Raw genomic sequence first — 14,154 nt, forward strand, 5'->3', positions numbered from 1 at the left:
TTTTTTTTTTTTTTTTTTTTTATAAATTTGTTTTTAATTATAAACTATGTTTTATGGTAATTGTGGCTTCTGGATATATATGCAAATACAGGTTATGGGTGTGAAAGCAGTGGGCATAGCTCTGAAGCTGTCGGTGGAAGATTCAAATCAGTTTAAGTACTTCCAAACATGGTTTTTCACTGTTTGTGTCATCATCTTTTGCCTTCTGCAACTTAACTATCTCAACAAGGTACAACTTTTTTTTTTTTTTTTTTTTTTCAAATTTTAGGAAATTTGCTGATACCTATCATACCTTGTATCACATCTATGTTAATAGTAAAAGTTTTAAATTTGTAATGAGTACTGTGGGAACAATACTACCTGTGCAGGCTCTGGACTGCTTCAATACTGCAGTGGTTTCTCCTGTATATTATGTGATGTTTACCACGCTCACCATCGTAGCTAGCGTCATTATGTTTAAGGTGATCTCATTCATTCTATATCTCTATATATTTACGCTTTTTGCTACTCAATATTTGCTTAATTACAAACACCTACTTCCTCTCTCTCATATTTTTATAACAATGGCACTAGTGATTTTTGTTTTTTAATGATATACCAATTCTAATAGTATCAAATATAACCAAGTATAGCATATTTGATTATATAGATATTATTAGTATTTAATACAATTAAGTATGGGTCACACTTGTGTGCATGAGACCGTCTCACATATCTTTGTAAGTGAGACGGATCGGATCGTGTCAATATGTAAATGTAATACTAAATCAAGAATAAAATGTTTGTTACTCATGAAAAACGCAATACTTTTACATTTTGATATAAAAGTATTACTTTTTTCATAAAAGTATTATATTTTCCTTATAAATAATGTTGCACCTATAAAGGAAAATACAATACTTTTGATGAAAAATGTAATTCTTTTATATAATCAAAATGTAAAAGTATTACATTTTTATTCAAGAGGATTACATTATATTTTCCCGTAATAAACATTTTATTTCTGATTTAGTATTACATTTGCATATTGACCTGATCGGTATAACAGACACCGTCTCGCACAAGTTTTTGCTTTAATGTGTGATTGTTGAGGATACTATGGGTATGACTTGTTAATGAATTGGTTATTACGTTGCAGGACTGGGATCACCAAACCGTAACACAGATTGTAACAGAATTCTGCGGCTTCATAACCATATTGTCGGGGACTTTTCTTCTGCACAAAACCAAAGACATGGGAGGGGGCAGCAAAGCATCAACAGTAACTCCAGATTCGGAAACCACAAGAGAAGCCCCACCTAAAAGCCGGCCGGAAGGACCCGAGGATGTTTAATTTGAATTTAATTTTAGGCAGCCCGTTTAGGTTCGTAGGAAATTAAATTAAAAGCTGCAGAACAAAAACCGTATGTACCGGTAGAACTCCATCTGCAATGGGAGAGCTGATGAGGCTAGGCATGCATGCATGCTTAATTGGGGCATTTTCTTGGCTTATTTCGTTACGTTGAATTGGTTTGATGGATAAAATTTAATTTGAAATACGAGTGATCGAGAAGGAATTGAAACATCTCCGTGATTGAGCTGATCAGGCATCAAATAATATATGCATGCATGCTAAGTGATTTGTACGTAGTTTAATTTGGGGATAGCAACTTTAATTTTTATGTAGGAGCTGAGGTAATTAAGTGAGAACAAAAGTGGATCGGATGTAGTTTTTCATAGGGTATAGTAGACATCAATGTAGTACCGTAGTAATTTTTGAATTTGATCCTCTTCTCCCATTGGCATTCCACCTATTCCTCATTTTTCGTAATTTAACTCTTTTTTCTTTTTCTTTTTCTTTTTTAATTTATCTTAGCTTGATATATTTCCGTATCTTCTTGTTTACGTAAAAGACACACACTTAGGTGAAATTGTCTTAGAGATCCTTACGAGTGAGACAATACGAGTATGATCAAGTTAAAAACTTAATAGTTATGATGAAAAATATAATATTAATTAGGAATATAATAAATTGCTTGTTATTTGAAAAATATATATACTCACTGATATTTTTAAATTAAAATTTGATATTTAGGGGTCGAGTTGAATAGTTACCTACCCTATGAAAACACCGGTAATACTAACTAGGGATAAATTGATTGGTTATTACTTATGAGGGAAAATGCAATACTTATGAGAGGAAAATGTGATATTTTGATGAAAAATAATATAATACTCCATACTTTTTAAATCAAAATGTAATATTAGGGGTTGAAAAATTACTTATGAGAAAACTTGTACTCCGTAACACTTATGAAGGAATGTATAATAATTATGAAAAGCCAAATCCGTCTCACATGAGATTTTGCCACACTATAATATACTTTAAGCCCTACAAAAGGAGTAATATATATTTGAAAAACTTCAAATGAGATCGAACAATTAGTGATTTTTTACATCGGTGACAAATGTGACACTTGACTATCAAAATCTTTTCACCATTAGACATTCCATCACCTTAGCGTCATTTAGGCGTAATGTTGGGAGGCTACTAGGGAAGGGTTTAATCATTGCAGACCAGTAATTGGTCTAGATGGGTGTCATCTCACGTGTAAAACAAGATGCCAATTGTTGACATTGGGATTGATGGAAATGAAAGTATATTCTCAATTATTATGCAGTTGTAGAATGTGAGAACAAGGACTCATGGACTTAGTTATTATAATTGCTAAAGAAAGACTTGCAACATATTGATGTCATATTAGAGAATGAGCTCACAATAATGTTTGATAAGCAAAATGGTCTCATACTAGCTAGCCTTTGAAAGTGTGATGCTAGCAGTTAAGTATATATTTTGTGTTAGGCGTTTGCAGATATGAGGGTGGCTGGTTTCACAGCAAATCTAATAAAAGATGCCTTGTGGAAAGACCACTACCATCAACAACTTTACTACCTCAAGTTCAAGTTGCAGTTCAACAATAACATGCCAAATTGGACTGATTGCACTTTTTTTCTAAGTTCATGTATCTAATTGATTTTTTTTTTAAAAAAAGTTCTAGGGTTTAATTGCATTTTCATAAATAGTTTAAACGCTTATTTAGCCCTTATCCCAAACTAATACTCCATATTTATCTGTATAGATTTGCAGGTTTTTTCGTAGATCAAGCCATTATGTACAACAGGACAATCCCAGGAGATCATTAGTTTTCATGAGATGGAATACACTGATACATACATGATAGTGATGATACAACGGGATGATGCCTTTTGGAACCACATTGCAGTTTTGGAGAAAATTGATAGCATTGCAGTTTTGAAAAAAATTGAAAGTGCAAAACGAGAGAACACTACAAGAGTAAAGTGACAGAATGATCAAGTTTCAGTTCAGTCTTCACCCTTATCATATGGATGACACATGAGAAAATGTAAATGAAATCTCAAAACGTACAAGAATGTACGGAGGTAATTAAACCCTAGGGCCTAGCCTATACCTACCCCCACCTGTCGATCAATCAATATTACTGTATGGAGTTGGCGCCCCGTTCTTATCTATGTTTCAATCTCAATATCAGAGAATATTATCCGAGAATGGCACCGCTCCGGTGGGTGATTACGACGGTGGCATTGACTGTACTGCTGGTAGTGATCATCCGCCCCTGCTATGGCAACTTCTTCACGCCGTTTAATGTGAGTTACGACCACAGAGCTATCATCATCAATGGCCAGCGCCGCATGCTCATCTCCGCCGGAATTCACTACCCACGCGCCACCCCCGAGGTATTCCTTAGTTGCTTCACTAATTGACTTCCCCAATTCACTCAATTCGAACATATATTAGCAGCATTTATATATGGAGTTGTATTTGCGTTGCTATACATGTCTCAGAGTTTTTGTGCTTCTTCAGTCGCAATTTCGATTGTTCTATTAATATTTTATTCTGTGCGTTAGTGAGGATTCAAAGTCAAACTAGTAGGCATAATAAACTCAAGAAAAATTTTATTTTTCTTTCCGAGTTGGAGCAAGGACAGTGGGTGTTGAGATGCGTAGTCACAGAGATAATCAAGCAATTCATTGTTTGTTTGTTAAAATTAGAGAGGCTGTTGACTGATGAACAATTTAAAAGTGAACTTGTGCAAAGAAAAGCCAGACTGGAACAAGAAAAACAGAGAAAATTTTATTGAACAGTAATCTGAAGAGCTGCAAAGACTGTCCTTAATCTACTCGCTTGGTTGGGGAGGAGTTCATATTGAAGTTCAAAATATTATGGTTCAAAGCTCATTTAAGTCCAAGTATGAACTGGAATGAATAGACAGTAGCAGGCTCTAATCTCCTCAAAGGAGCTAATTTCTTTATTTTTGACATCTTTATAAAATAAGGAAATAAGATTCTTCTACTTATTCTTCCCACTACAATTTTATACTTAGCTATCTATTATGATATTAATTTGTACTTTCCATGTTTTACATACGGTAGATGTGGCCTAATTTGATTGCAAAAAGCAAGGAAGGCGGGGCTGATGTCATTGAAACATATGTATTTTGGAATGGCCATGAACCAGTCAAAGGGGAGGTATCAGAAAATAGTCCTGGCTTAACCTATGCTTCTTGGATGATGGAAGTGAATAAGTAGAAAATTAATGTCTTTGAAGCATATTAATTTTGTGAACTTTCTTTTCAGTATAACTTTGAAGGAAGATATGATATTGTCAAGTTTGCGAAGCAAGTTGGATCTGCTGGACTTTATCTACTTCTCCGAATTGGTCCTTATGCATGTGCTGAATGGAACTTTGGGTGACAACCTCTCTTTAATTTTGACCATGCTTACTTTATCTTTTTGCCCAGATTTATATAATATGGATTATGGAATAACTTTTGTTTATCTCCTAAAAATGGTTATTGTTTGGCCCAGGAAGAAACTAGATGAATCTGACAAAATCAAAGACATAAATGCCATGTATTATACAAATTAATAAGTAAAGTAATAGTTAATGAAAACAAAGGGAACAAAATCAGAATTATTCTAATTTCTTTTCCCTGCAGAACTTGTACATCTTAAAATTTGATGTTATTGTTCTCTAGAAATTTATATATAGATAATGCATCTAAGCTATGAACTGTAGCAAGATTTAATTCAAGATGGTGAATTTCTTTTGTCTATTCAACCGCTGCTGGTAGTTTTCAAGAGGCCCAAATTCTAATTCCAAATTCCCTTTGCAATGTTTCTTGTGTGCCAGAGGATTTGCTCCTAACTAAAGATCATGAATTTGAGAAAGTTGCTACTCCTTTCCTATCACTAGAACTGTGCAACATTTTCTTTACAGGTCATGCCATTGCAATCGTACTACCCTAAAATGGAATTTCATTTATTCAAGCAATATATATATATATATATATATATAGAGAGAGAGAGAGAGAGAGAGAGAGAGTAATAATCAAATGAGATCACTTCTTCCTGTGAGACCCTTCATAAATGCACACAAGCTACTACAAAAATGCACTGTGCACACAATCGAGATTGTGTGCAATTCGCCCTGCATGAATGCACACAAGCTACCTTGTGTGTATTCGTGTAGTAGCTTGTATGCATTTACGAAGGGTCTCATAGGGCTCACGAGAACAGGTGGATGCACTTGAATATTAGCCTATATATATATATATAGGGTGATGTTCCTATGAGAACCATCCTCCCATGAGTCCATGAGAACCAATCTAGTGCATAAAAAAAACAGATCTATAGATGAGATCGATTGGGGGGTGAGGGGGTCCAAAATTCACGTGTGCATATGGGATATGTGCTGTGTGCAATTGGGGGTTCCAAAATTCGCGTGTGCATATTAAGCATGCGCTGTGTGCATGTGCTGTGTCACTGTGTGCAATTGGGGATTCAAAATTCGCGTGTGCATATTAAGCATTTGTTGTGTGCAACATAGGATATGCACACAACACATGCCCCATATGCACACACGAATTTTAAACCCCTCTCAACTAATCTCATCCATAGATCTAATTTTTTAATGCACCAGATTGGTTCTCATAGACTCATGGGGAGGGTGATTCTCATATGATCACTATCCTATATACACACACCCACACACATATACATATTACGATATTATTCATAGGTCATAACAAAACCCGCATTTTGCAAACTTTCTCCTAACAATTGTTTAGTCAAAAGTGGCCAACTTCAAATAGAAGGAGGGAGTAGTATATCACAACAAAGTACATAATTAAACTACAGTCCTCAAAATGGCATCACCACTGTGTATCGGTTTCTTTTCATTTTGTATTTTTATACCATACTCAGTGACAATACCTTTTCTTCATCTGACCTTTAATGCTCCTAACTGGTGTTTCTCTCTGGATCACACTTGTATTTGCAACTACGTTGCAGGGGCTTCCCAGTATGGCTGCGTGATGTACCTGGAATAGAATTTCGAACAGATAGTGCACCCTTCAAGGTATGGTTGGACAAAACATTTTTTACCCCTCATGCCTTAAATATATACTTACCTATGCCTATTAGTCTAATTTAATTTTTTCTAATTTATTTTGATTTCGTAGTTCTTTTACTTCCCACTATCAGTCTTTAAATTTTCAAACATGAAAGTTTGAGTAATTGAGTTCATGTTCTGCTTTAGAATTTCAATTTTATAAATTTTGTGTTTGAAGTATTAGAAACATTATTAGAGGGTTTAAGGATAAGAACTAGCAAGAACTGAGAGATGCTGGAAAATAGAGATGGATCAATACTGTTGAATAAGTTATAATAGCATATTTAGATTATAGTACCTCTGCTGCTTCCTGTAGGTGATTATTTCCTGATAAAGTGATTCTAGTATTTTGACTATTTTCTAGAATTCATTTCTCATTTAAATCCGTATTCTCTTCATCTATACAAGTACTATCTGTCTCATGGAACTTGTAAACAAGTTGTTTAGCACAAATTTTTAGGAGAAAGGAGGAAGAATTAGTTAGGTAGAGAATTTAAAATAATGTTGTTTAAGTTCAAAGTATTTCCCACATGTAGAGAAATTGTATGGTTGGGAATGAGTTAAGTGATGGCTCACAATGTCTTATCATTTCATTTATGTATGTAATAATTTTTCTTAAGTGAAAGGGTTATATTGGGACTTCCTAAAATATAACACGACAAACAGATTGAGATCAGGGAAGTATCTTGTTTGTTTTTATGAAGTCTGTAGGGAATGGGCTTTCTGAATTGTCTAGGAACGATTGAACTTCCTTTGTTCACAGTTCTATCATGGTGCTTGCTTCTTGGTTCCCAACCATGCACAAAGAGAAACAAGGCCACTAAATAAAAGAGAATAAAGCTTTTAAATGGAATTTGATGCCTCCTGTCTTTTGGATTTATAGCTGTATAATTCAACCATAAAATTAGAGAATGTACTGTAAGTGCAAAATTAATATGTATAGGATAATTAATTGGCAATATATTTGTCCTAAGTTTTATTTAGTTTTTATTGGACTTCCAATAAAAACTAAATAAAACTTAGGACAAATATATTGCCAATTAATTATCCTATATATATTAATTTTGCACTTACAATCTCCCCCTTTGGTAATTATTTGTCAAAAACTATACACATACACTCTTAAGGCAAAATAAAACATAATCAACATAATATTTTTATTAAATGGTGCCTTAAGATATGTTGTGTCCTCTCCAAGAACCCCCACGTCCTCGGTAGCGATTATTACCTCCTCCTCGGCCATAGCTCTCACTAGTATTCCCTCCGTGTGACATAAGGAGCTCAGTTGAACCAGTACTTCCCGATGCATTTTGAAGCATGGAAAATACCTGATCCAAAGACTCTAAGTCCTTATTCCCCAACAGTTGGGACTTAAGGACGTCATATTCTTTATCTAATCCACAAATCCAACTAAAAACAAGTAATCTGTCACATTGCTTTTTCATTTCATCCAAATCAGTTGTTAATGGCATAGGAGCACACAAAGTAACACACTGACTCTTAAAATCATAGTAATAGTCTCTAAGTTCATGCCCTTTTTGACTCTAACGATATACCTCCTGAGACAGTTGATATAATTTTCTCAAATTACTTGTTCCACTAAACCAGTTGGATACCAATTCCCAAACCTCTTTTACAGTCTTGCAATGTTGCATGGACAAAATAATCTTTCTATCAATGCAGTTAATTATTCTTGACAGTAAAGCCTTATCAGTATTTGCCCATTCTGTATCACCTTCAGGACATACTTTATCTAGATGGTCACCCTTTCTCATACCATCTACATTTATCCTAATAAGAAATTTCCATTCAGGAAAATTAGACCCATCTGAAGCCAGAATAACATCAATTAACTTAGATGGGGTAGAAATAATAGTAATATTCCTTTCTTGTGCCATTTAGCCTTAACCCACAAACAATTAAAACTTCTCCCAGATTTAAAAGTTACTGCTGCGTTACCTTTTTAACCAAAAGACCCAAACCACATCATACTTCAACACACCATACCATTCTGGACTCAGCGTGACGAGGCGAGACCACCGGTGCAAAAACCTTCCTGCGACGTCGCAGGAAACACCCTCACGCGCCATGGCGGCGGACCTCGGCGGCAACGGCGGCGCGTGGCTACTGTGGCTGCAGTCAGACTCCTCTCTCCGGCGTCGCCCCTGCTTCCCAACCCCATCCTAGGCACTCACTCTCACTTATTTGGCTCTGATACCATGTTAAATGTGGGAAGGGAAGGCAAACTGTCCGTGTATTTCTTATCTTCACTGTACAGAGTTCCTACCTATTTATATACACAGGAAACAAACTACTGCCACACAATTCAAAAGGAAGAACACAAGGTAAAGAGGGAAGATCTAATTGCTCCCTCAACCCACTAACACTCCCATACTTATCTAACAACATTGATATGTGACAACCAAACAGCTCTTCACATTGCCTCAAATCCAGTCTATCATGAGAGGACCAAACACATTGAGGTTGACTGCCACTTCATCAAGGAGAAAATTGTATCAGGGAGTATTAAGACTAGCTTTGTCAATTCTGCTGATATTCTAACAAAGTCTCTTAGAGCTCCTAGAGTTGGGTATATTTGTAACAAGCTTGGAGCATATGATCTATACTCTCCAGCTTGAGGGGGAGTGCTGAAACCCTAAGCCTGTTTATCAATAGGCCCATTAGGCTATAGATTATTCCTGTATAAATAGTGATAGTTTGTACAGTTCTTAATATGTGAAATATATGAGTTCTTTATTCTCTTACATCTTTAACAAATAATCGAGTAGAAACCAGATAAGAATTTACTTGCATTCAAGACTCACAATTTAACATGTACTTTTTGTTTATAGATTTATGGTTCGTTCATCTGAGTTACTACTTGCTTTAAGCTCATATTTAAACATTACACAGAAATCTTAAGGAGTTTTGCAATTTTTAATTTGTTGAATAAGTTCACATCTTTTTTTTTTTTTTTTTCATGAGTCATAATGAAATCATAATTTTAGTCATTTTATTGACCGTTTTCATGACTATTTTTGGAACTTTTCTAGGAGGAGATGGAGCGTTTTGTAAAAATGATTGTGGATCTTATGCTATCAGAATCACTCTTATCGTGGCAAGGTGGACCAATCATTCTGTTGCAGGTTGTAAAAACTTCTTACCTTCCGTCATTAGCCAAAATGCTACTATTACCTGATATGTTTATTGGCTATACTTGACTGCTAGATGAGTAAGGCTCCTATGGTAGAAGTTCCGTTTTTAATGTGGTTCAAGAAAGATACAACATATTGGGTTGTGTCAAAGCTTTTATTGTTTTCCAAGTTGAAATTGAGGGATTGAAGGCCTTGTGGATGGTGTTAGAATAGTATTTCTCCTTGAGCATTGTGTCATTGAGCATTGTGTATCCTTGAGCTGTGGAGAGTCTTGGGCAGCCCAGTCCAGTTTTTTTGTTGTTTTCCTTTCTCTTTGCATATATATATGTTGTATGCAGAACAGATTGAATGAAGAGTGTAATATAGAACATATTGAATACACTATCCTGTGAGCTTTCAACATGGTATCAGAGTGAGAGGAGAGTGAAACACTGTCTGCAGCAGAGTCAGACAGTAGCTTCGCGAACTGCCGCACGAGGGAAAGGAGCAGGTAAAGGCTTTGGAGGTGGAGAACAAGCTCAGATCAGCTTGGGTCGTCGTCGTCGCCGCCAAACGACACCGGTGGAGAAGCCGCGCCGCCGTCGGAGAAGCCACGCGCCTTCACGCGCCACCACCGCCGAGCAGCTCCGCCGCCACGCGCCGGCGCGTGAGGCTGTTTCCGGCGACGTCGCCGGACGGATTTTATATTCCCAGAATCGCCTCGTCATGCTGAGTCCAGGGAGGTAGGAGGTGTTGAAAGTTTGCAATTTTTTTTTTGGTGAAAAGAGGTACGGACAGCAGAACCCTTTATTTGGTGAAGTTCAGTATTTGTGTTGAATCTGTTGGGTGGAGTTAAAATGGCACAAGAAAGGAATATCACTGTTATTTCTACACCATCTAAATTAGTTGATGTAATTTTGGCCTCGGATGGGTCAAATTTTTCTGAATGGAGATTTTTGATTAAAGTGAATTTAGATGGTATGGGAAAGGGAGACCACCTAGAAAAAGAATGTCCTACTGATAATACTTTAGCTGTGGAATGGAAAAATACTGATAAGGCTTTACTGTCACGCATAATTAATTGCATCGATAGGAAAATTATTTTGTCCATGCAACATTGCCAAACTGTAAAGGAGGTGTGGGAGTTAGTGAACAAATGGTTTAGTGGAACAAGTAATTTGAGAGAGTTATATCAATTATCTCAAGAAGTTTATCGTTCTAGTCAGAAAGGACGTGAGCTTAGAGATTATTACTATGACTTTAAAAGTGTATGTGTTGCTTTGTGTGCTGCTATGCCTATAACAAATGATGTGGATGAAATGAAAAAGCAACGTGACAAATTACTTGTTTTTAGTTGGATTTCTGGCCTAGATAAAGAATATGATGTCCTTAGGTCTCAACTATTGGGGAATAAGGACTTAGAGTCTTTGGATCAGGTATTTTCCATGCTACAGAATGCATCGGGAAATAATGATTCAAACGAGCTCCAGGAAAGAAATGTCCTTATATCACAAGGAGGAAATACTGGTGAGAATTATGGCTATAGAGGAGGAGGTAATAACCACTTTAGAGGACGAGGGGGGTTTTTTAGAGGTCGTGGTGGACGTGGAGGACCACGAGTTTGTTTTAACTGTGGAGATCCAGGACACTTTCGAAACCAGTGTCCTAAGCCACCAAGACAACAAGTGGCTGCTAATATGGCTTCCATGTCAGAAGGTCATAAGGGAGTAATGACAGATGAGGAGTTTGCTAAATTCAACCAGATGAAACTTTCCTTTTCCTCGCAGTCTCCATCCAATCAAGCGTCTTCCTCTGCAACTTTTATCCAAACAGGTAATCCAGTTGCTTGTGTCTCTTCTGCATCTCGACAATGGGTCATTGACTCTGGAGCTTCTGAGCATATGACAGGTAACTCCAATATTCTTTCTACATATCTACCCATCACTTCTGGTTATACCGTTACTCTAGCAGATGGGTCTGTAGCCACTGTTTTAGGTAAAGGTAGTGCCACTGCAACTTCCTCGTTACCCCTTTCTTCTGTGTTATATCTTCCAAAGTTTCCTTTCAATTTGCTTTCTGTTAGTCAAATAACTCGTGACCTGAATTGTTCTGTTATGTTTTTTCCTGGTTACTGTCTGTTCCAGGATCTTTTGACGCAGAGGATTATTGGTAAGGGGAAGGAGGTTGGCGGTCTGTATGTCTTAGAGCAATTTTCACCCGAAAACAGATCTACAAGTTTGGTGAGCAATGTTTCCCCGTTTCAGTTGCACTGTCGGTATGGTCATCCGTCTTTATCAACGTTGAAGAAGATGTGTCCTAGTTTAGAGTCCTTAACTATTTTGCAATGTGAGTCATGTGAGTTTGCAAAACATCATCGTACTTCCTACATTCCTAGGGCAAATAATAGAGTAGACTCCTTGTTTGAGTTAATCCATTCTGATGTTTGGGGTCCATGTCGGGTTACGTCCAAAAATGGTTTTCGATATTTTGTAACCTTTGTTGATGACTTCTCAAGATGTACTTGGTTATATCTCATGAAATCTAGGGATGAATTGTTTGATGTCTTTCAAAGTTTTTGTGCTGAAATTAAAACTCAATTTAATAAGACCATACAGTGTTTGAGAAGTGATAATGCTCAAGAATATTTCCTTAAGTCTTTTTCCAGCTTTATGAGTCAAAATGGTATCCTACATCAAACTTCGTGTAGTTACACCCCCCAACAAAATGGTGTTGCAGAAAGAAAGAACCGCCATTTGTTGGAAATTGCCCGTGCCCTTTTATTCCAAATGAAAGTACCTAAAGTGTTTTGGGCAGATGCTGTTCACACAGCTTGTTTCTTCATTAACAGGATGCCTTCTTCCGTACTTGATGGTCAAATCCCATATTCAATTGTGTGTCCATCCAAGCCTTTGTTTTCCTTATCCCCTAAGGTTTTTGGTTGTACGTGTTTTGTACAGGATGTCCGTCCACAAAAGGGAAAACTTGATCCAAAATCCCTTAAATGTATCTTCTTGGGATATTCTAGGGCACAAAAAGGGTATAGGTGTTACTCTCCTGATTTGGGTAGGTATTTGGTTTCAGCTGATGTCACCTTTTTTGAGGAAACTGTGTTCTCTGATAATATTTTCGGGGGTAGGTCTCCAATAATAGAAGATGATTTCCTTACCTATACCATCACTATTCCTGTAGAATCTATTTCCAGACCCCCCGTTACTCACGTGTATTCTAGGCGACCCCGGGATATGGTAGCGCCGATAGTTGCACAGGTGAATACTCCTCCCCTACCACAACCTACGTCAAATGATCCTGATCTTCCGATTGCCCTCCGTAAAGGTAACTGCCATTGTCAACACCCTATTTCCTCTTTTATGTCTTATAATCATTTGCCAGCCTCATCTCGCACCTTTGTATCACGATTAGATTCAGTATCAGTTCCAAACACTTTGAGTCAGGCTATAGCTCATAATGGGTCAGTTCCAAACACTTTGAGTCAGGCTATAGCTCATAATGGGTGGATTCCAAACACTTTGAGTCAGGCTATAGCTCATAATGGGTGGAGACATGCAATGGAAGAGCAGGCTATAGCTCATAATGGGTGGAGACATGCAATGGAAGAGGAAATGGCTGCTCTTGAAGATAATCAGACTTGGGATTAAGAGGAAATGGCTGCTCTTGAAGATAATCAGACTTGGGATTTGGTACCTCTCCCGACCGGTAAGACTGCAATTGGTTGCAAGTGGGTTTATGTTGTCAAAATGAACCCTGATGGAACGGTGGCAAGACTTAAAGCTCGTCTAGTAGCAAAGGGGTATGCACAGACATATGGTGTTGATTATACAGAAACTTTCTCCCCTGTAGCTAAGTTAGCTTCTGTCCGTATCTTTATTTCCTTAGCTGCTTCTAATCATTGGCCTCTATATCAGTTAGATGTCAAAAATGCCTTTTTGCATGGTGATTTGGTGGAAGAAGTTTATATGGAGCAACCTCCTGGATTTGTTGCTCAGGGGGAGTCTGGGAAAGTGTGTAAACTGAAGAAATCTCTATATGGCTTGAAGCAATCTCCGCGAGCTTGGTTTGGGAGGTTTAGTAGTGTAATTACTGAGTTTGGGATGCAGAGAAGTGTGTGTGATCATACTGTCTTTTTCAAGCATACTAATGTTGGATGCATTCTCTTAATTATTTATGTTGATGACATAGTGATCACAGGTAGTGATACAAAAGGGATTGAAGCCCTTAAAACTTTTCTCAAGAAAAAGTTTCACACGAAAGATTTGGGAGTGTTGAAGTATTTTCTAGGGATCGAAGTTGCCCGTTCTCGAAAAGGAATATTTCTTTCCCAAAGAAAGTATGTGTTAGATTTGCTTGATGATACTGGATTATTGGGATCAAAACCATGCGAGACACCTATGGAACAAGGTGTTAGACTTATAGATGGTGAGGGGGAGGCCCTTGATTCTCCCGAGAGATATAGGAGGTTAGTAGGGAAATTGAACTATCTCACCATTACACGTCCGGATATTGCCTTTCCAGTAAGTGTAGTAAGTCAGT

The 14,154-nt window shown here is 37.1% G+C and overlaps 1 protein-coding gene and 1 pseudogene across 1 annotated transcript in view; both read left to right on the forward strand.

Moving 5' to 3' along the window:
* Window positions 1-1,333, forward strand: part of LOC116001382 (probable magnesium transporter NIPA2) — a 5,143-nt gene extending 3,810 nt beyond the window's left edge. Inside the window, exons 6-8 of the mRNA XM_031241265.1 lie at window positions 92-229; window positions 369-461; window positions 1,139-1,333. Coding sequence (XP_031097125.1) covers window positions 92-229; window positions 369-461; window positions 1,139-1,333 — 426 coding nt within the window. The remainder of the gene's footprint in view (window positions 1-91; window positions 230-368; window positions 462-1,138) is intronic.
* A 1,861-nt stretch (window positions 1,334-3,194) lies between these two features.
* Window positions 3,195-14,154, forward strand: part of LOC116001551 — a 41,445-nt pseudogene continuing 30,485 nt past the window's right edge.

Source organism: Ipomoea triloba, chromosome 13, assembly GCF_003576645.1.
Source record: "Ipomoea triloba cultivar NCNSP0323 chromosome 13, ASM357664v1".
Classification (NCBI taxonomy): Eukaryota; Viridiplantae; Streptophyta; class Magnoliopsida; order Solanales; family Convolvulaceae; genus Ipomoea; species Ipomoea triloba.